The sequence below is a fragment of the Rhinichthys klamathensis genome, unplaced genomic scaffold (genome assembly GCF_029890125.1).
Source record: "Rhinichthys klamathensis goyatoka isolate OS25496 unplaced genomic scaffold, OSU_Roscu_1.1 h1tg000444l_1, whole genome shotgun sequence".
NCBI lineage: Eukaryota > Metazoa > Chordata > Actinopteri > Cypriniformes > Leuciscidae > Rhinichthys > Rhinichthys klamathensis.
Genome location: NW_026606939.1, coordinates 185,187 through 206,298, shown reverse-complemented (window position 1 = coordinate 206,298; position 21,112 = coordinate 185,187). Strand labels below are relative to the sequence as shown.

At 43.8% G+C, this 21,112-nt stretch overlaps 1 protein-coding gene across 3 annotated transcripts in view; it reads right to left on the bottom strand.

Moving 5' to 3' along the window:
- Nucleotides 1–21,112, bottom strand: part of asb14a (ankyrin repeat and SOCS box containing 14a) — a 36,716-nt gene that overhangs the window by 12,326 nt on the left and 3,278 nt on the right. For 2 of the 3 annotated variants that reach the window (XM_056236302.1, XM_056236303.1), the window contains exons 5-6: nt 20,419–20,550; nt 20,173–20,331 (exon numbers count right to left, since the gene is read on the bottom strand). In XM_056236302.1, coding sequence (XP_056092277.1) covers nt 20,173–20,331; nt 20,419–20,550 — 291 coding nt within the window. The remainder of the gene's footprint in view (nt 1–20,172; nt 20,332–20,418; nt 20,551–21,112) is intronic. The other variant, XM_056236304.1, reaches the window with a different exon arrangement.

The window sequence follows — 21,112 nt, the reverse complement described above, 5'->3', positions numbered from 1 at the left end:
GGCCCAAGCGCTCCGCTCGTCCACTCCAGATCCTAGACTAAATAAACCCTTTTCTTAAGGGCTTTTTTCGCTTCAGTGCCAGTGGGTGTTACTAGGGATTAAGGGATAGCACCCACTGGCGCCAAAGTTTCTTCATTCGTTTAAGATTTGTAACTTACCTTATCAACTGCAGCCATTTTCTCTTATCTTTCTCGTCACAGGGAAAGCGGTAGAATGACAGTTGAATGTCACTTGTTTTTTAACTCCGATCTATTTAAACAACACGGGAACACGTTAAAACTCGGGCTAAAGCGGTAGGTAGGTAGAGAGGACCCGGCCTTTGGACCCGGAAACAGTATTATCGGAGAGTGGTTACGTCACGACTTAACAACCGGATAGGTGCCCTTCAAATAGCGAGGTCATTGTCTCTACTATGCAACTGTTTAAAGGTACACTATGTAACTTTTTTGTTCAAATTGAAACAATCAGTCAATACATCATCAATCCCTCTACCAAAAAGTGTTTTTGTCTTACCCTGATTCACTACGGTAAGCCTATTATAAGTGTTTTAGACCGGTCGGGATGGTTTTTATGGGAAATTGTGTACATGTGTCACTCGCCCGTGTGTCTCATCATATCTGTAAATAGAGTAAAGCTGCTCGGCTGCTTTGCTGTGTGTCTGGTGTGTGTGTGTGTGTGTGTGTGTGTCTGGTGTGAGAGGTCAGAGGTTAGTTGAATATGTGTGTGAGTGTGTGTGTGTGTGTGTGTGTTTGTGTGTGTGTGTGGTGTCAGAGGTTAGTTGAGTGTGTGTGTGTGTGTGTGTGTGTGTGTGTGTGTGTGTGTGTGTGTGTGTGTGTGTGTGTGTGTGTGTGTCTCACTCTCTAGCTGTCCATCGTGTACGATGATGACGCTTGCTCCAGGGGGTGGGGGTGGGTTTAGCGACCTTGCCGCTGGTGTCACTTCTCGTGGGCATTGAGTCCGATCCTTGAGCCGCACACTCGTCCGCAGATGGAGCAGGGGAAACCAGATACCAGGGGGGTACCAGCCGCCCACTGGTGTCTCTTGATGCGCCTCTCGGATCGTCGATCTTGGTTGGTTTGATGTATTTGAGAGATTGCAGTTGCACAGGTGACATGCCAGGCAGGTCTGTCGAGTGCCAGTGATTCAAGCTGCGTGAGGGGAATGCTCGCTCTCTTTAGGATGTCCCTGGTGTAGTCCTTAAAGCGCCGCTTTTGCCCTCCAGCGGACCGCTTTGCGCCCATTAGTTGACTGTAGAGGACTTGGCGGGGCAATCGGTGTTCAGGCATGCGTATGGTGTGCCCTATCCAGCGCAGATGTTTTTTGGCAACAGCTGCTTCCATACAGATTGAGTCAGTGTTGCTGAGGATGACTGTATGGGGGATTCGGTCTTCCCAGGACAACCTGAGGATCTTCTGTAGGTAGCGAATATGGAAAGCCTCTAGGTTGATGATGTGCTGGCGGTATGGGGTCCATGACTCTGCCCCGTAGAGCAGAGTAGAGACACATACCGCATTGTAAACAGCGACCTTGGTACTGACCTTCAGGTTTTCAAAAACCCTGCTGCGTAGGCGTCCAAAAGATGATGAGGCTTTATTTATCCGGGTGTGTATTTCTTTGTCCAGGGAGCAGAATGAGGACAAAGTGGAGCCGAGGTAGGTAAAGTGGTCCACTGTTTTAAGTGGAACACCGTTTATGTGAAAACTGGGGGGTGTGGGGGCGGGGGTAGTGAGGTGGGACATGACCTCGTTTTTTTTAATGTTGGCCTGTAGGCCAAAGAATTGGTACAGACGGGATATTGTGTTAAGGGCGTGCTGCATAGAGTCTGGGCTGTGAGCTAAGACGGCACAGTCATCAGCATACTGAAGCTCACAGATTTGGCGGGTCTTTGTCTTTGTGCGGGCCTGGAACCGACGTATGTTGAAGAGGCTTCCGTCAAGTCGGTATTCCAAATGGACACCGTCTTCATGTCCCATGACACGGTGGAAGAGGCAGGTGATGGCAGAGAGGAAGATGTTAAAGAGCACCGGAGCCAAGACACAGCCTTGCTTCACCCCAACGTTTACCTCGAAGGACTCTGACTGGAGTTCTCCAGTGAGCACTCTGGCTTGCATTCCATCATGCAGTTGCTGTAGGATGCGGAGAAACTTGGGTGGTACCCCAAGTTTGGAGAGGTGTTTCCAGAGCAGTTCACGGTTGATGGTGTCAAAAGCTTTGCTGAGGTCGATGAAGGCAACGTAAAGGTCTTTGTGATGTTCTCGGCTCTTCTCCATCAGCTGCCTCAAGAAAAAAACCATGTCTGTCGTGGATCTGGTCTTCCGGAAGCCACACGGAGTTTCCGGAAGCACAGCTTCCGAGATATGATCAACCAGTCTGCTGAGCATGATCTTGGCCAGGACTTTCCCTGCGATGGAGAGGAGAGATATCCCACGGCTGTTGCCGCAGACTGCACGGTCTCCTTTCTGCTTGTAAATTACCACGATGTTAGCATCCTTCCAGTCCTGTGGGAGGGTCCCATGTTCCCAGATGTTTTGGATCAGGAGGTGCAGGCGACGCGTGAGGAGGTATCCTCCGTATTTAAAAACCTCTGCAGGGATTCCATCGGGTCCAGCGCTTTTGTTGTTCTTCAGCCCTGCAATAGCTTGCCGGAGTTCTGAGTAAAGTGGTGGGGTGTCCAGGTGCATGGTAGGTGGCAGGTCTGGGAGATTATCCAGAATATGTGGGTCGACAGGGTTGACGTGGTTGAGGAGACTGTCAAAATGATTTGCCCAACGGGCGAGAATCTCGTGACGGTCCTTAAAGAGGATGGCGCTGTCAGCTGATCGGACTGGGGCAATCACCCGCTTCCTGGGGCCGTACAATGCTTTTATGGCATCGTAAAAGCCATGACTGTTGTTGCAGTCTGCCAGGTTCTGGATTTCTTGCGTCTTTTGCACCCACCAGGTGTCCTCCATAGTCCTGAGGGCTCGCTGGGTTGCTGTTCTTGCAGCAATGAAGGAGGTTTTAAGGGTGGGAGATCCAGGGCAGGACAGGAGAGCTTTGTGGGCCTCATGTTTGGTTTTTAGGAGTGACTGTATCTCAGCTGAGTTACAGTCAAACCAGTCCTGGTGGTGTTTCCTTGATTGGCCTAGCGCCTCTGTGGCTGCGCTATGAATAGCCTGGCGCAGTGCTGGCCAGTCGGTTGATTCCTCTGGGATCTTGTTGAGGTTTTCAGCAAGGAGCCGTTGGAGGTTATCTTTGGTGGTAAGGCTATTCAGCGCTGTACAGTTGAGTTTCTTGTTTGGAGCCATCCTCGGGCAACGGGGTTGAATGCTCATGAATAGTTTGGATCTGACCATGAGGTGGTCAGTCCAGCACTCAGCACCGCGCATAACACGGGTGGTAAGGACCTCTTGTCTGTCCTTTTGACGGACAATCACGTAGTCAAGAAGATGCCAGTGTTTTGAGCGGGGGTGCTGCCAGGTGGTCTTAAGCCTGTTCTTCATCTGGAAGACGGTGTTAGTAATGACCAGCTGGTGCTCTGCACAGAAGGAGAGGAGTCTGAGCCCGTTGTGGTTCATTTTCCCCACACCATGCTGGCCAATGACTTTATTCCATAACAGGTGCTCCGTGCCCACTCTAGCATTGAAATCTCCCATGAGTACGAGCCTGTCCGTAGCTGGGGTTTTCTGTAAGATGGCATCAAGAGCTCTGTAGAAATCCTCTTTGATGTTGTGTTCGGCATCAAGAGTTGGAGCGTATGCACTGATGAGAGTGGCGAAGCGTTCCTTTGCCAGGGGAATGCGCCATGTCATCAGTCTTTCATTGATGCCGATGGGGGATTCCGGAATGCGCTGCAGCAGTTTAGACTTTACAGCAAAGCCAACTCCATGGTTACGGCGAGTGCCTTTAGGGACCCCCTTCCAGAAGAAGGTGTACCCAGCACCAACCTCTGCAAGGGAGTCCTCCCCATGTAGTCTGGTCTCGCTGAGAGCTGCTATGTCGATGTTATATTTTGCGAGCTCCAGGGCCACCAGTGCTGTCCTGCGATGGGGCCTGTCAGGAGTTTCAGCCAGGTCCAGCAGTGTGCGAACATTCCATGAAGCAATGTTTAACTTATTTTTCACTTTAATTTTTCGACCGCAAGGAGGGATGCTCCAACGGTTGCGGCTTACCGTCCGGAGTGTGGGGAGCAGACAATTTTTGGACCACCTTTTCCAGGTCCTTCCCCATCACAGGGGTGAGCAGTGTGGGGCTGCTCAGTCGCAATGGAAGCTGCCGAAAAGACGCGCTGCTCCATCCCGCAGTCCTAGCGACCATCACTCCATTGCCGCCTGTGTGCATGGTTTGGTTAGGCACTCCCAGCCACATCCTTGGTCTGTGCCCGCCACCATTCCACATCGCCACAGGACTTTTGGGGGTGGGGGTGGGGGTGGGGGGGGTGGGGGTGGTGCAAGAAGCTTGCGCATAGGTGAGGATTAAGGTGATGGATGTGGGTGCGCAGACCTCACTCCCACCATCTTCACTCCTATCAGATGACCTCCAGTGGCATGAGGGAACCCATGATGACCTTCGTCTGGCAGGAGTTGCAGGGGGCTGCCGGTGGTCCGGTCAGTTGGACTCCGCCTGTGCCTGTCCCCAGGTGCAGGTTTGTCTTCGGGGTTTGCCGCGTCTCTGGGGCCCACTGCTGCTCCGAGATCCCGTACAACTTAGCCTGGAACCACAAGGGACCAGTTACCATGTGTGCCGCGGGGAGGCGTGTATGAGATCTTGGCAATGGAGAGGCTATGTACCGGCTGAGGAGGCTTACACACTCGGCTCCTCTTTTCGCCCCTGAAAACAGAAGGCTATCCGGTGGCAGTAGCTGAAAGCAGAAAGTGGCAAGCAGAAGCAGCATGCACCATGCACTAGCTACAAGCACTACTACTCCAACACTGCTGCACTGACGCATCACACGCCCTGTATGCACTGCACACACACACACAGGCTGTGTTCCAAACGACATACTCAATGAGTAGGTACTTAATTTCAATGAGTACTTACTTAACGAGCGCTAAAAGAGTAGGTACTTAATAGCCAAATCTCGTTGAGTATGAATGCGATCCGGACATCATCCGCCATGTTGACGTTATCATGTGACCTATGACGTTATCACAAGCGCAACAATTTAAAAGTTATGAGCAACAGGTGCACCACCGACATCTCACTGCATCAGTACAACCTAACTAGAACAGTTTTTCATCAGCGTTTGAAATGGTTGGCATGTCTGCAATAGTTAGACGAATGTGTGCACAAAGGAGACGTCGGGCTGCTGCTCGGAGATCTCGCCTTTGGAGAAGACTGATGATTTTACACTCAAACAAAGCAAGTATTACTACTTAAAAAAAATAAGATTACCCCAGAATGAATTGCATTACTAGCCCACCCCAACACTTATGCACAATAATGACAAATGCTGACCAGCACTTAATTATATAACATTTTCTTAATTAAAATTATATATTTTGGTAAAACAAGCAAACTGTTGTATTGTCATATGACATAGATGTATGAATACACACTAGACAAATGCAGCTGATGTGAATACATACAATTTCATTCAAGCAATGATTAATGCAAGAATTAGGGATGCACGATGATATCGGGACAACATCGGTATCGGCCGATAAAAGCTTAAAATGACCATCATCGGCATCGGCCGATATGAATATTTCTGCCGATGAGCCTTGCCGATAGGGTGGCGTGTTTCCTATGCGCACGTGACGACCGTGAACGAAGCATGAGCGCCAGCAACTTAAACTTCCAACTAGGGGTGTGCCGTGCGTCTCACGGTTTTTGATCGTGGACGATTAAAATGTCTCCACGATCTGCTTTTGAAGAAAAATCATAGTATCGTGCATTCTATCAGTTCAATTCTGGCGCCTTCATCTCAACATACTGTACAACGCGACGTACATTCACATCACATCACATGTAAACGCAGAGGTAGAGTTACACTCACGGGACACCGCAATTCACAAAAGTTCATTGTTTGCATGTGCGTCAAAGTCTTGCTAGGTAAACATGTCATTCACGTGCTGATGCGCTGTTCTAACATCCGCTTTTCTGAGCGCGTTACACCCGACGCTCACAGGAACTAAAGCCTGTCACAGCGCCTGCATACTGGACTAATCTTTCGAGTCTTATTGCGCTGATACTGTCAAATACACACAAGGTTTACATAAACAAAGTTGGTTATGTCTAAAGTGAAAGCAAACAGAGAAAATCTGCTTGTCAAATGCGTGTATATTAGACGCGTCGCGTTACTCGCGTGCAGTTCTTAAAGAGAAAGTAATAATATTCTGCCGCTTGTCTTTAAAGAGATACTGCACCCAGAAATAAAAATTCTGTCTATCTAATGTTGTTTTAAAACTGGATTCATTTCTTTCTTGTGCTTAAATATACTATGGAAGTCACTGGAGTACAGCAACTGTTTGGTTAGCCACATTCTTCCAAATAACTTTTATAATTTCAACAGAAGAAAGAAACTTGAGAGAGTAAATGATGACAATTTAAATTTTTGGGAGAACTATCCCGTTAATGTTAATAAAACAACAAAACAGAGGAAATCACTCACTGCTCTTGACTGAGAACATTAATAGAAGCTTTAATAAGCTTTTTTTGCACTTAAAAAAAATACAAATATATCGGTATCGGTATCGGCATCGGGCAAAATTAGTTTGAAAATATCGGCATATCGAATATCGGCCAAAATCCTATATCGTGCATCCCTAGCAAGAATTCATGAAATGAATATTTTATTGAAACATGAATAAATATTTAATATGAAACATGAATAAAAATAAGTAAGTAAATGAATGAATAAAATATATCATATCATCACAATAAATAAATACATATACAAGTCAATACCACATGAAACATTGCTTTATTCAAGCTTTTTGTTCTAACAAACTATGATGTATTGACAGGCGGTGAACCCCACATCATACTGCCATCTCAACAGAGCTGTTCCCATTCTGCGGCTTTATTTTGATGAAGCAGCTGACCACCGTGCCCACCTTCGCCTGTCTCTGCCGTCCATCAGGTCCCTGATTGCTGCAGTCAGACTGGGATCGGAGCATGGATGGGAACGGGAGATTGAGGTCCTTGTGTTCCTGCACTGGCTGGCCCATGCAGCATCCTACAGGGTGGTGTCGCAGGCCTTCGATATCCCAAAGACCTCTGTGTATAACATTGTGCACAGAATGAGCAAGGCCATCATGGGAATTTTGAGGAGGGTGATCTGCTTTCCGACCGGAGATGACCTGGAGGCAGTGGGAGCAGGATTTGCGCAGCTGTCTGGGTCACCAGCTTTCAGCAGAGCAGTTGGTGCAATAGACGGCTGTCATATCCGTATCAAACCTCCAGCAAATAACTCCCACTGCTACTTCAACAGGAAGCTGTTTCACTCCATCCAACTCCAGGCCATCTCTGATCACCGGGGGAAATTCCTTGATGTGTTTGTGGGATATCCTGGGTCTGTGCACGATGCCAGGGTGCTGAGGAACAGTCCAGTGTATGCTGGCAGTGTATATCCACCTGCAGGCAAGTGCATCCTCGGGGATGGAGGCTATCCTTGCCTGAGTGCACCCATCTGCCTCATCACCCCGTACAGAGAGCCGGTCCAGAACCCTGTGCAGGCTCGGTTCAACAGCAAGCACTCCCGTGCCCGCAACATCGTGGAGAGAGCGTTTGGGATGCTGAAGACACGCTGGCGCTGTATCTTCTTCAAGGCCTTGGAGGTGAGCCCTGCCTTCGTGCCTGAGGTTGTTGCGTGCTGCGCTGTGCTTCACAATCTCGCTCTAGCCAATGGGGACATCGTTGAGCCAGAGGATGAGGAAGACCTTGATGACGGCCCCCCTGATCCCCACAACCTTGAAGCAAGAGTGGGAGAACATGCACGGGACAATCTGGCTGCTGCAGTGTCTGCTCCAAACATCCCTGTGCCTGCTCTCCATGAGCACGACTACCTTTAAAACATTTAAGAAAATTAAAATGTTTTACAATTCATTTTGTCAGCATTCCGTTTCTTGCCAAATGTAATTTTATAGGTTTACAATTACATGCAAATATTAGTTAGAGCTTTACTACCTTTGTAGTGTAGTGGGCTAAACCACTGAACTGGTTAGAAGATTGCTGGTCGATCAGCAAGGCTCTTTACTCCAGGCTGGCCCAGGGTCATTGTCCCTGTAATAAATGCATTTAGTCACTTTGGATAAAAACATCTGGCAAATGCATAAATGTGATTGATTTTTGTAAAGCTTTTTTTTTTAAATGGTCTCAGACATAAACGCTCAAAGCTGCTTATTTCATCAAGGTATTACTATAATACAAAATGCATACATACATGTAGGAGCCATGTAATGGGAAAGTCATGTGACCAAACTATAATGGGAGTGTCATTAATTAAGAGGGGTTAAAACACCTGTTGTGTGTGTGTGTTCATGGAAGAATGGGGGTGAGTGCTGGAGCACATATTTTGTTGACCGTGCAAACGTGCAAACGTGAAACTTGTACAAAATAAAACAACATGCAAGCTTCATGGATAAACGCGTCACAGAAGTCATTCCTCCACTCAGCTCCTTAGCGGTTTTTGGTTTGTTTTTTATGTGCCGCTACAAGTTAGTCAACAAAATTGTTTGTTTGAGAACGTGAACGCGTCGAATTTGGATTCAAGGAAGAGGCCCTCACGCTTTTACTGGACGGAAAGGATTGGAAGCGCCGCGCTGACTGACAGAGAATCGCCCTGCTCTCGCTTGTTTTAATGAGAAAGATTTGCACATTGGACTTTCAACGCAACAGGACCGATGTCCGTGGATATGTTTGCTGCTAACAACAATCATCGCACAATTGGACGTTCAAAGCAACAGGACCGACGTCTTCGGATATGTTTGCTGCTGTTGAACTGGTAGGACATTGGATTGTTACGTCTTTGCTTGTGTTCGCGGATGATTTGAAATGGTTTGGCAGTTTGCGGTTTGTTTACGATTGGTGCTGCGCTGTTGGTGTGTTTGATGGATCGTTGTTTAGATTGTTGGGCTTTTGCGAATCTATTGGAGTTGTGAGACATATCTGATGATATGCGTTGTTTTGGATTGTGTTCGCTTGTTTTGGGAAGCGTCTAAACGTACCGTATTCAGACGCGCTGAGGTGTGCGTGCTTCAATCATGAGTGAGATTGAAACGGGTGCGGATGTTGAACCTGAACAGGACACATGTAAAAGAAAAGTTCAACTCACAGCAAAGGCTTTGGCTTATAAACTTGAGCAACTTCAGAAGGAACGAAAAAGAAATGTAAATGTGATTAAAAGTTCTATACCAGCCATCAAAGAACTCACGCTGAAAAATGAGAACGCAGCTGTACAGTCTGAACTTGAAACTTTGGTGCATACTTTTAAAGAGACAGTCAAGCTTCATGATTCAGTGATCCCATTGTTGCCTACTGACGAACAAATCAAACAAAATGAGTGGTTCTCAAGCATTTATAAATGCTGTGATGCATTTATAAAGGAGACAACGCAATGGATAAATGGAATTGAGAAGTCAATTGTCGATAACCAGGATCAACAGTTGGCAACAGTTGAATGCCCTTCGAATGATTCAAAACACCAGAATATGTCTCAAATTTCCATGCATAATCAAGATGATATAAAGCCAAGTGACAGTATTTCTAATGTTGGAAGTAAAGGATCAAGTCAACGCAATTCTGCCACAAGACGTTCAACTACATCAACAACTTCTTCAGCCCGCATTAAGGCAGAGGCTGATATAGCAGCTTTGTTGGTACGCCAAAAGTTAATGAAGGAAAAACATGCAATTGAAGAAAAGGAACAGAACTTAAGGAAACAGAAAGAGGATTTTGAGTTGCAAATGGAGATTGCTGTAACTATGGCAAAAGTGAAAGTGCTTAAAGGTTCTAGTGTGCATTGTGTTAAAAGTGATGTGACTCATCGGTCCGATGGAATGAATTCCTACTTTGATAAAGGACAACAGGCAACACAGACACTCAACGCTGATGCAAATTCATTTACTCCTAGAGCTGAGACGCAACAAATTGTTTCTTCTAAGGATGGTGGCAATGCAGGTGCCAAGGCAAACAAGGGGAATGTTTCTCAGACCATTTATTCCCAGAACATCTCAAAGTTAAGTAAAACAATTCCGAGTGGTTATGTGAATGCTGGTCCAGGAAATACTGATCAAGTTCTCCATATTATGGATAAACAAAATGAAATTACATCTTTACTGATTCAACAACAGTGTTTGTCATCTTTGCCTAAAAGGGAAATTCAAGTGTTTGATGGAAACCCTCTGCAATATCATGCCTTCATGAAATCCTTTGAAAGTGGTGTGGAGCGTAAAACTGAAAGCCCTAGCGATCGCTTATACTTTCTTGAACAGTATACCAGGGGTCATCCAAAAGAGATTATAAAAAGTTGCCAGCATATGCCTGCCGACCGTGGGTATTTAAGGGCCAAAGGTTTACTACAAGAGCATTTTGGTGACCAGTATATAATTGCATCTACCTATATGGAAAAGGCTCTTTTATGGGCAAATATCAAAAGTGAAGATGTCAGAGCTTTACAGGATTACAGTCTGTTCCTAAGAAGCTGTTGTAACTCCATGGAAGATATTCAGTATTTTCACGAGTTGGATACGCCCTCTAATATGTTGACTGTAGTGAAGAAATTACCATACAAATTGAGGGAAAAATGGAGATCTGAAGTCTGTGAATTGCAGGAAGCTGTCAATCAAAGAGCTACCTTCAGCGACATTGTTAACTTTGTTGAAAGACAAGTAAAAATAATGACTGATCCAGTTTTCGGAGACATACAGGATGGTCCAGCATTAACAGGAAGTAAATTGTTGAACAAAGGCAAGTCTCAGTCTTATCTTAAATCTAAAAGAAGCAGTTTTGCTACTACCGTTACAGCAATGGAAAATAAATCAGAGATTGGAACCAGCAAAAAAGATATCGTTTCACCCAGCAACAAGAGTTGTTTGTTTTGTAGACGTGGACATGCTCTGGATATGTGCCCTCTATTGGAAAAGAGGAGTCATGGTGAGAAGATTACGTTCTTAAAAGAGAATGGTGTTTGTTTTGGCTGTATGTGCACAGGGCACATCAGTAGAGATTGTAGAAATCGCCTTTCATGTAAAGTGTGTAATCTTAGGCACCCAAGTATACTTCACATCTACCCAAGAGAAAAGGAGATCGATTCAAAACCCATCAGGAGACAAATGGACACTGTAATGGGCAGTGTTCCGGAATCTGTTGAGTCCAGTGGATTTATTGGGGCTGGTGAATTTGACTGTAAACTTTCCATAGTTCCTGTACAAGTGAAATGTAAAAAAGGAAATAAGACTGCGATTACTTATGCTTTTCTGGATCAAGGTAGCACTGCAGTATTTTGTACACCTGCACTGATGAACAGACTTGGTCTTTCAGGTAAAAAGACTAATATTCTCTTGCGTACTATGGGACAGGAGAAAGTCACAACTACCCACGTTGTTTCTGGATTAGAGGTGGCTGGTTTGCACAAAGATGACTTTTGGGAGTTGCCTGATGCCTATACACAAAATACCATGCCTGTGCATAGTGGAAACATCCCAAGACAAAAGGATCTAAAGAGATGGCCACATCTGAAACATGTGACTCTACCTGAAATTGACTCTGAGGTTGAATTGCTTATAGGAATCAACGCCCCAAGGGTTATGGAGCCAATTCAAGTGATCTGCAGTGTCAATAATGGACCATATGCAATTAAGACCAGGTTGGGATGGACCGTAAATGGTCCACTAAGAGGAGATGGTGGTGACCAGTCTGCCTTTGAGTATCCTGATGTTACAGTTAACAGGATTTCAGTTTCAAACTTGGGAGAGCTTTGGCAACAACAATTCAAGGTTGATTTTCCTGAGTGTAACAAAAACGAACAAGTTGGGTTTTCAAGAGAAGATCACAAGTTCATTGAGATGGTAAAAGACTCATTAAAGCTTGTAGATGGTCATTATTCAATTGGCTTACCTTTGAGGAAGAAAAATGTTTGTATGCCAGACAACAGAACAATTGCGGAACAGCGTGCTCTGAACCTAAAGAAAAGGTTGAAAAAGGATGTTTCGTTTCATTCTGAATATTCTGTTTTCATGAAAGACCTTATTTCTAAAGGTTACGCAGAGAGAGTGCCAACGGAGGACTTAGGACGTAGCGACGGGAAGGTATGGTACATACCCCATCACGGTGTCCATCACCCACGAAAAGGAAAGCTCCGGGTTGTATTTGACTGTGCTGCTACATTTCGAGGGATGTCTTTGAATACCCAACTGTTACAGGGTCCAGATCTCACCAGTTCATTGATTGGAGTGATATCTAGATTCAGGAAGGAAAGAGTTGTGATCACAGCAGATATTGAAGCCATGTTTCATCAGGTGAGGGTGCCAAAAGATGATGCAGATATGCTGAGATTTCTTTGGTGGCCTGATGGTGACCTTACTCAAAACCTGGTTGAGCATCGTATGGTTGTGCATCTCTTTGGAGCTACTTCATCACCCAGTTGTGCAAATTTTGCCCTCAGAAGGTGTGCTGAAGACAACAAAGACTTCAGCAAGGAAGTAATTGAAGCAATCTTGCATTGTTTTTATGTGGATGACTGTCTGTTGTCAGTAAATTCAGATGAGAAGGCTGTTTCTCTGTATCACGACCTTGTTGCTATTTGTGGGAAAGGAGGTTTTTCATTGACAAAATGGATAAGTAACAATCGAGATGTTCTGGCAAAAATTCCAGAGGAATTAAGAGCAAACAATGTGAAGGATTTGGATTTGGACCAAGATTTACTTCCAGTGGAAAGAGTGCTGGGAGTACAATGGTGCATACAATCTGATGCCTTCAAGTTTAAGATTGTGTTGCAGCAAAGACCTCTGACCAAAAGAGGGATCCTGGCTACCATGAGTTCTGTCTATGATCCTTTAGGAATCTTGTCTCCTGTGATTTTATATGCAAAAAAGATCTTGCAAGATTTGTGCAGGAAGAAACTAGGCTGGGATGAAATTATTCCTGCTTCAAATGCTCAGGAGTGGATCAAGTGGTTGGACGGATTGCGTGAATTGGAAAACTTCAAAATCGATAGATGTTTCAAACCAACGGGTTTCGGAGAAGTGAGCACAGCACAATTACACCACTTTTCCGACGCAAGTGAAGATGGTTATGGAGTAGTTTCGTATCTGCTTTTGCATAATGTTGACTCACAAGCGCACGTCGCCTTTGTAATGGGGAAAGCTAGAGTAGCTCCTTTGAAGCTGGTGTCTATCCCTCGAATGGAACTTACTGCTGCAACACTGGCAAGTCGAATGGATTCAATGTGGAGATTGGAATTGTGCATGGACTTTCAAGACTCTGTCTTCTGGACTGACAGTACTTCTGTACTTAAATATATCAAAAACGAAGTCTCTAGGTACAAAACATTTGTCGCCAACAGAGTTTCCGAAATCCTAAAGGTGTCTCAATCATCACAATGGCGGTATGTGAACACTGCAATTAATCCAGCAGATATAGCTTCTAGAGGGTTGAGAGTGGAATCATTCCTGAAGAACAAGAATTGGGTGCTTGGACCTCAGTTTCTTCTTTCGCCTGAACAGGAGTGGCCAGTTAATCCTATCGACCTGGGGGAATGTTCACTAGATGATCCAGAGATAAAATCAAGTGTCACAGTCAATGCTGTACAAATAGAAGAGAATATGGATGTTACAACATACTTCATCCAGTATTTCTCCTCTTGGACCCTTTTGAAGCAGTCAGTGGCTTGGATCCTCAGATTTAAGCAATTACTCCTCAATCTAAGTCAGAAGAGGAAATCACTGAGTATGTCTTTAATACAAACTTGCATGGACGAAAACCAACAAACACAACATTTGAAAGAGGAAATGGAGAAAATCAAGGCACAATGTGCCAAAAGTGAGCTTTCTGTGGTAGAGCTAAAGAAAGCTGAATTAGAGGTAATTCGTTACTGCCAAAGAAAAAGATACTCTGATGAAATCTCAAGCTTGCAAAAGGGAGAAAATGTGAAAAAGAACAGTCACATTTATAAGCTCAATCCCATCCTTGAAGAAGGTGTTTTAAGAGTCGGTGGACGTTTGAGTAGGGCAGTTATGCCTGAAGAGACAAAACATCCTGCTATACTTGATAAGGATTTTCACATCTCAGACCTCATTCTTAAACATATACATCAAGAGGTGGGTCATGGTGGTCGAAACTATATGCTATCAAGGTTGCATCAGAGGTACTGGATACCTGGCGCCAGTGGAGCCATAAGGAAGATATTGTCCAAGTGTGTGATCTGCAAGCGTTTGCAAGCAGCTCCAGGGCATCAACAGATGGCAAACCTACCTCTGAATAGAGTTTCTCCAGATAAACCTCCATTTACATACGTCGGAGTCGACTGTTTTGGACCCTTTGAAATTAAGAGCAGGAGAAGTATTGTGAAGAGATACGGAGTTATCTTCACCTGTCTAGCCATTCGTGCTATTCATATTGAAGTGGTACAATCATTGGATACTGATTCCTTTATTAATGCACTACGACGATTTATCGCACGACGTGGACAGGTCTTGGAAATGCAATCTGACAATGGTACAAATTTTCATGGAGCGGAACGCGAGTTAAGGCAAGCTATTGAATGCTGGAACCAATCTCAGATCAACAACATGCTTCTGCAGAAGGGAATAAAGTGGATTTTTAATCCCCCCACTGGTTCACATCACGGAGGCATATGGGAAAGAATGATCAGGTCTGTAAGAAAAGTACTTAATGCCACCTTAAGAACACAAAACCTTGACGAAGAAGGTCTTCATACAGTTCTATGTGAAGCTGAAGCAATTATTAATGGACGTCCCATTACTAAGGAATCTACTGACACAAATGATTTGGAAGCACTGACACCCAATCATTTGCTGCTGTTAAAGACTACCCCATCATTGCCACCAGGGGTCTTTCAAAAGGAGGATATATATGCTCGTCGTCGATGGAAACAGGTGCAATATATATCAGACCTGTTCTGGAAACGATGGACAAAGGAGTACTTGCCTCAACTGCAAGAGCGGCAAAAATGGTCAGCTCCATCTCGCAACTTCGTTCCAGGTGATATCGTGCTTTTGGTTGATGATTCAGCACCACGTAATTCATGGATAACTGGAAAGGTGATTCAGACATTCCCAGATAATCAAGGCTTTGTTCGTCAAGTGAGACTTAAGACCAAGACAAACTGTTTAAATAGACCAGTGACAAAAATCTGCCTTCTGCAAGAGGTGGATATGTGACGTTTTCCTTGAAAGAGAATTACCTTTTAACACAGACATGGACTTATCACACTTATCACATTGACACGCCACATATTTCTCACCTTGCATCGATTTGTAAATTCACTCTGTGCTGACACTGTTATGGACTTTACAAGGACTCAGTACTGAATAATTGATGTATTGTAAATGTGCAAACATTTATTATTGATGTAAAAAAATGTTTTTGTATTTTGAGATCTTGTATTTATAAATGTCTCCTATGTGTATTTAATATAATTATCGATTTATAATAATTAGGGGCTGGTATGTAGGAGCCATGTAATGGGAAAGTCATGTGACCAAACTATAATGGGAGTGTCATTAATTAAGAGGGGTTAAAACACCTGTTGTGTGTGTGTGTTCATGGAAGAATGGGGGTGAGTGCTGGAGCACATATTTTGTTGACCGTGCAAACGTGCAAACGTGAAACTTGTACAAAATAAAACAACATGCAAGCTTCATGGATAAACGCGTCACAGAAGTCATTCCTCCACTCAGCTCCTTAGCGGTTTTTGGTTTGTTTTTTATGTGCCGCTACAATACATTTACTACAATTTCTATTTGGTGGGTGAAAGGGTTAGTTCACCTCAACATATAAATACAGCCATTATTTATGTGCTTTCATGCTGTTAGATCCCTCTGTTTTTTTGTTGTTTAAATATCTCCTGGATCAGGTCCTCCAGATCTTTCACCCTTTTCCTGGCTCTTGCTGGCTCTGGCCTCACTGAGGATGAAGAGGATGAAAAGGATGAAGAGGCCACAGCAACATCCGGCCCACATGAGGCAACGAGGGCAGGAGGAGTGATGGATGGTCTGCCCCCGATTGCCTCATCCATGGCAGTGTACCACTTCCAGGACGCTGCTGTGACCCCTCCATCCTCAGTGCTCACCCCTGTCTGCGGACATTTCAGATCCTGCAAAAATGCACAAGCATGATACAAAAGCAGTCATTTTAACATCACAATATTTAATTATTTTATTTCTGTATTAGAAGTAACAAAATTATCTTACTTTGTATTTTTGTTTAAGGTTTTCCCTTTTTTTTTTTACAAATGCCGCCGTCACCCTGCCTTGTAGGTCCTGCTCCACCACAAAAGATCTGCAGCAAATGCAGAGAAATCAAGGATCAAAAAAGTGCTGTAATATCTCTGTTGAGATATACTACAAATAAACAATTAAATAGATTTTTAATTATTTCTGTATACTCACTCAAAGCCTTTGATGGCAGCATTCCGCTTCCCGGTGAAGAGAGCTTCATGAGCCACTCTCCACCGGATAAGCAGATGCGTGTGCTCATCTGTCCCTGTAACATCCAGAGAAGATTTATGTTACCTCTGTGATTTATAAGCTCAATACTACATTTACATGTTGATCATAAATGTTCCACAATTTTTCAATAGTACTAATGGACAAATGAAATAGATTACTTATGTTTAGTTACTTTATGTAAATTTATTAAACATTCGTCTAATGAAAACAGTGTTGACAACAGTGAATTATCTTAAACAATAGTACACATACATAACTCAGAAGTCTATTTCATATCTATTAGACGTAGAAATATGCAATTCTTATATTAGATTTTCTTACCAGATATTAAATAGACATTTAGTAATTGTATTAGAGATGCATACGGTTTAAAATGTATGCAAATCCACTTTGGAGACGTATGTGTCCTTACTGGAGCTCCTCTGTTAGCTAACTTAATAAAATGTGATTTACAGCAAAATCTCAAATTTACCATACTATATAGCGTCTTTACACCTTCAACAATTCAACAGTTTACTGTACAGTAGTTCAACACATGCGATCATTTGATTTGTAATATCTAATACTCACATTTGAAAACACTCTCGTCCGTCATCATTTGCGTCATGTTCGAGTATGACCTATCCTTCTTCTTCTTTTTTATGACGTATCCTCTCGCGTGGCCTCCTGGGATAGAAGAGTATCCATCGGTTGAGCACTCAAAAATCTGGCCGGAAGCAGTAAGCCATCCGGGAACTTCTCGCCTACTCTTTTATGAATACTGATGTTTCGAACGTACTGCTTCCTTCACGTACTGTTTTCGCCTACTATATAGTAGGAGAGTAGGCATATTGGAACGCACTTAAGTCCGAATCTCGCGATAATTAGTACGTCATCCAGGTAATTCTCGCCTACTCTTTTGGATTCATACATACTTTTTCGCTCGCCTACTCTTTTTCCCATACTAAATAGTAGGGAAGTATGCGGTTTGGAACGCAGCCAGAGAGTGTGTGTCTGGTGTGAGAGGTCAGAGGTCAGTTGAATGTGTGTGTGTGTGTGTGTGTGTGTGTGTGTCACCTCTATCCATAGTCTATTTATTTATATATTCATGTGGTTGTGACTATTGTCGATGTGTGTATTGTCAGGTGAAACATAACAGGCTCTTTGTGAATATTTGGATGCTGTGTTGTTTTAGGGGGCTTTTACACTGGGCTCGTTTGCTGCGGTCCGAGCCCGAGCGCGTTTGTTCCCGGCGTCCCCCGCAGCGTTGGTCTGGTTTCACACACAACTGGATTCTATCGAACCCTGGTGCGTTTGCGTGCATATGACGTCATCGCAAACGTGCACGGCGCATGAGAGAAAACAGAACGTGGGTCAATATTGTTTTTTATTTTATTAATTTGCTGCTATTATGCGCAGTTGAGTGAACACTACAGGTTTACTGTGCGTGTGTCACATAAGGTGGACTTCTGCTGCTTACAAACGGAATCTTTTTAGGAGACAGTGGATTTCCAACTTTGTTTCCCTGATTCCACGCGCAATGCACGAATACACTGCACGCAGACTCACTCTCGCTCGTATCCAAGGTAAATCATCAACACTATCATCCCTTACAAGCGTTTTATTTAACTAAATACATCACAATAAGCTATAAACGCATGCGCAGGTCACTTTACTTCCTGAACAAGTGCGCACCCGAGTCCGTGTTGCTTTAACATTCACGCGAACCGCGGCACGGTTCGGGAGCAACCGAACTCAGACCACCTCTTCCAGGTAGTCTCGGTTCGGTACCCCAGTGCGCACCCGGGTCCCATGACAGCTTTCACATTAGCGATTTTTCATGCGAACCGTGCCCCGTTCCGAACTAAACTGCCAGTGTGAAAGCCCCCTAAATCAGTATTGGTCATTCCAAATAAAATAATCAAATGTGTGTGTGTGTGTGTGTGTGTGCGTGCGTGCGTGTGCGTGTGTCTGTGTGTGTGTGTATGTGTAAGCTGCGCATCCCAAATAAGGGGAGTGGCAACGCTATTAGCGTCCACAGTGTTTTACTCATGATGCGCCGGGGAAGAGAAACACCTGTGTTGCATTAGCAATCAGGAATCAAAGTTATAAAGGTATGATGTATTTGTTGTTGTGCTGGGGGTTTTTTCTGTGGCTGCTGCTGAGTTCCTTGCCGAGGCTACCGTGCCGGGACGTGGGTTGGAGATATACGCGTGCGAATAGCGACTGGGAGGGATATTGTGCTGGGGTTTTCCCCTCTTAAGTTTGGCGGCCGCCGTTGATTTCCTTGAATGCGGGAACCCACGTCCGGTAGCGGGTAAGGAAGCCAGCAGTACATTCTCATTTGATTGTGGTTGATGTCTGTGTTGGTATTGTGTTTTTCGCCGGGGAGGCCCTAATTTATGTGTGCAACTATTGGTCCCCCGGCGCCATTTGTGTGTAAAGTGAGCGTGAGTAAGGGGGTAGGAGAGCAGGTTGTTATCTTCCACATGCCTTTTATACTGTATATTGACGACGGCTATGTATTTAGCGTGAGTGGTATTGATGGGATGTCCTGATATTTGGTGTGTATTTATTGGTGTGGTATTTACGTGATTTATATGACTTTGAGGTTTGCAGTGCAATGAAATTATGCATGCTTGGTGATCACATGAATTGATTTAATGCATGTATTTAACAACCTTTGAGACCCGTGCTGAATATATTGTCCTGTTTGTTGATGCTTTATTCTTCGCTAAGTTTATTGATTAAATGTTATCATTCATTACAAATACATGATTAGAATTGCTCCTGTCTTTGCATTAACCTGTTATCCCCCCCATGGGTTTTAACCCCATGATTGTCTAAAAATAAAATTGTTATATTTATATCTAATGCATTGTGCACGTGAGTTTTCCTTGGTTATTGAGCCACAGAAAATTATTGGTCCAGTAGAGAACCTGTAAATCACCCTTATTACGTGTGTGTGTGTGTGTGTGTGTGTGTGTGTGTGTGTGTGTGTGTGTGTGTGTGTGTGTGTGTGTGTGTGTGTGTGTGTGTGTGTGTGTGTGTGTGTGTGTGTGTGTGTGTGTGTGTGTGTGTGTGTGTGTGTGTGTGTGTGTGTGTGTGTGTGTGTGTGTGTGTGTGTGTGTGTGTGTGTGTGTGTGTGTGTGTGAGTGTGTGAGAGGTCAGAGGGTTAGTGTCACAGTGAGTGAGAAAGGTTGACATGAAGCCGATAAATCTCCAATAAGACTCATTAGACTCACAGATGATAAGACTCATTACATGCAAAGTGAGATATTTCAAGCCTTTATTTGTTATAATGTTGATGATTATGGATTACAGTTTATGAAAACCCCAATTCAAAATTAGAATATTGTGAAATGGAGGTTTTCATAAGCTGTAAGCCATAATCATCAACATAACAAATAAAGGCTTGAAATATCTCACTTTGCACGTAATGAGTCTATATAATATATTAGTTTTACCTTTTAAGTTGAATTACTGAAATAAATGAACTTTTGCACGATATTCTTATTTTTCGAGTTTCAGCTGTATAATCACACACTCTGCCTCTCGTTTGTGAAGATGTTTTTCTGACCTATGACGAGAGGAGAGTCTTCCTCCAGGTCCAGGGTATCTGCTCCGCTGCCGTTGTTCAGCAAGAAACCAGCGTTGTCCAAAAGACCCTTTTCCACAGATAAGAAGAGAGCGGTCTTTCCCCGCGGAGTCTTCCTGTGCTTCGCCTCCTCAGGAGAGGCTGTTGGAGAGTTGAAATCACAGTTACTCCCGTCCTGAGATGAGTAAAACACACCAGAGCAACATTATTGATTCGCTCACGACAAACCGGTAAATGTGATCTGAAGGATGTTCTGGTTGTTCTGTACGGCGGCCTCGTGTAAAGGCGTGAAGCCCGTGTCGTCCTCTTCAGAGAAAGCCTGCTGATGGACACACAGCTTACAGAGAGTGTCCTCATCTCCTGATAACCCGTCGAGAGGAACACATTAGCAATCACAAGCAGATCAGTTATATTCTTGTGCTAGTTATTATTAGCAGTTATTCGTTTCATTTCTTGTGCTAGTTATGTAATCATGTCTATATACCTTGTTTGTTTGTTTGTTTTATCGATGTAAACCAACAACTGTAAAGCGTCTTTGAGTGTCTAGAAAAGCGCTATAAAAATTAAATGTATTATTATTATATTGGTTAACATCATGGCTACTGCTAGACTAGCACCAAACCAACACTAACTAGCATAAACCTGCAGACATTACATTCACTGTTTAAATGTGATGATAATAATGGTAATATTCAGGGGAAATGAAGATGAGTATGTCATATATCACTCATAAATAGACTAAAAAACAAATAAATGATATCTATAAAGCCTGGGACCATTTTGGAATATTAATGTTAATATATTTTGCTTAATTGATATTATGATTGACAATTAAGTACATCTCTCCAAAAAAAAAAAAAAAAACTATAATGATCATATTTGTTGTAATGCTTTGATTTCATCTTATTTAAATTAAAGAAGT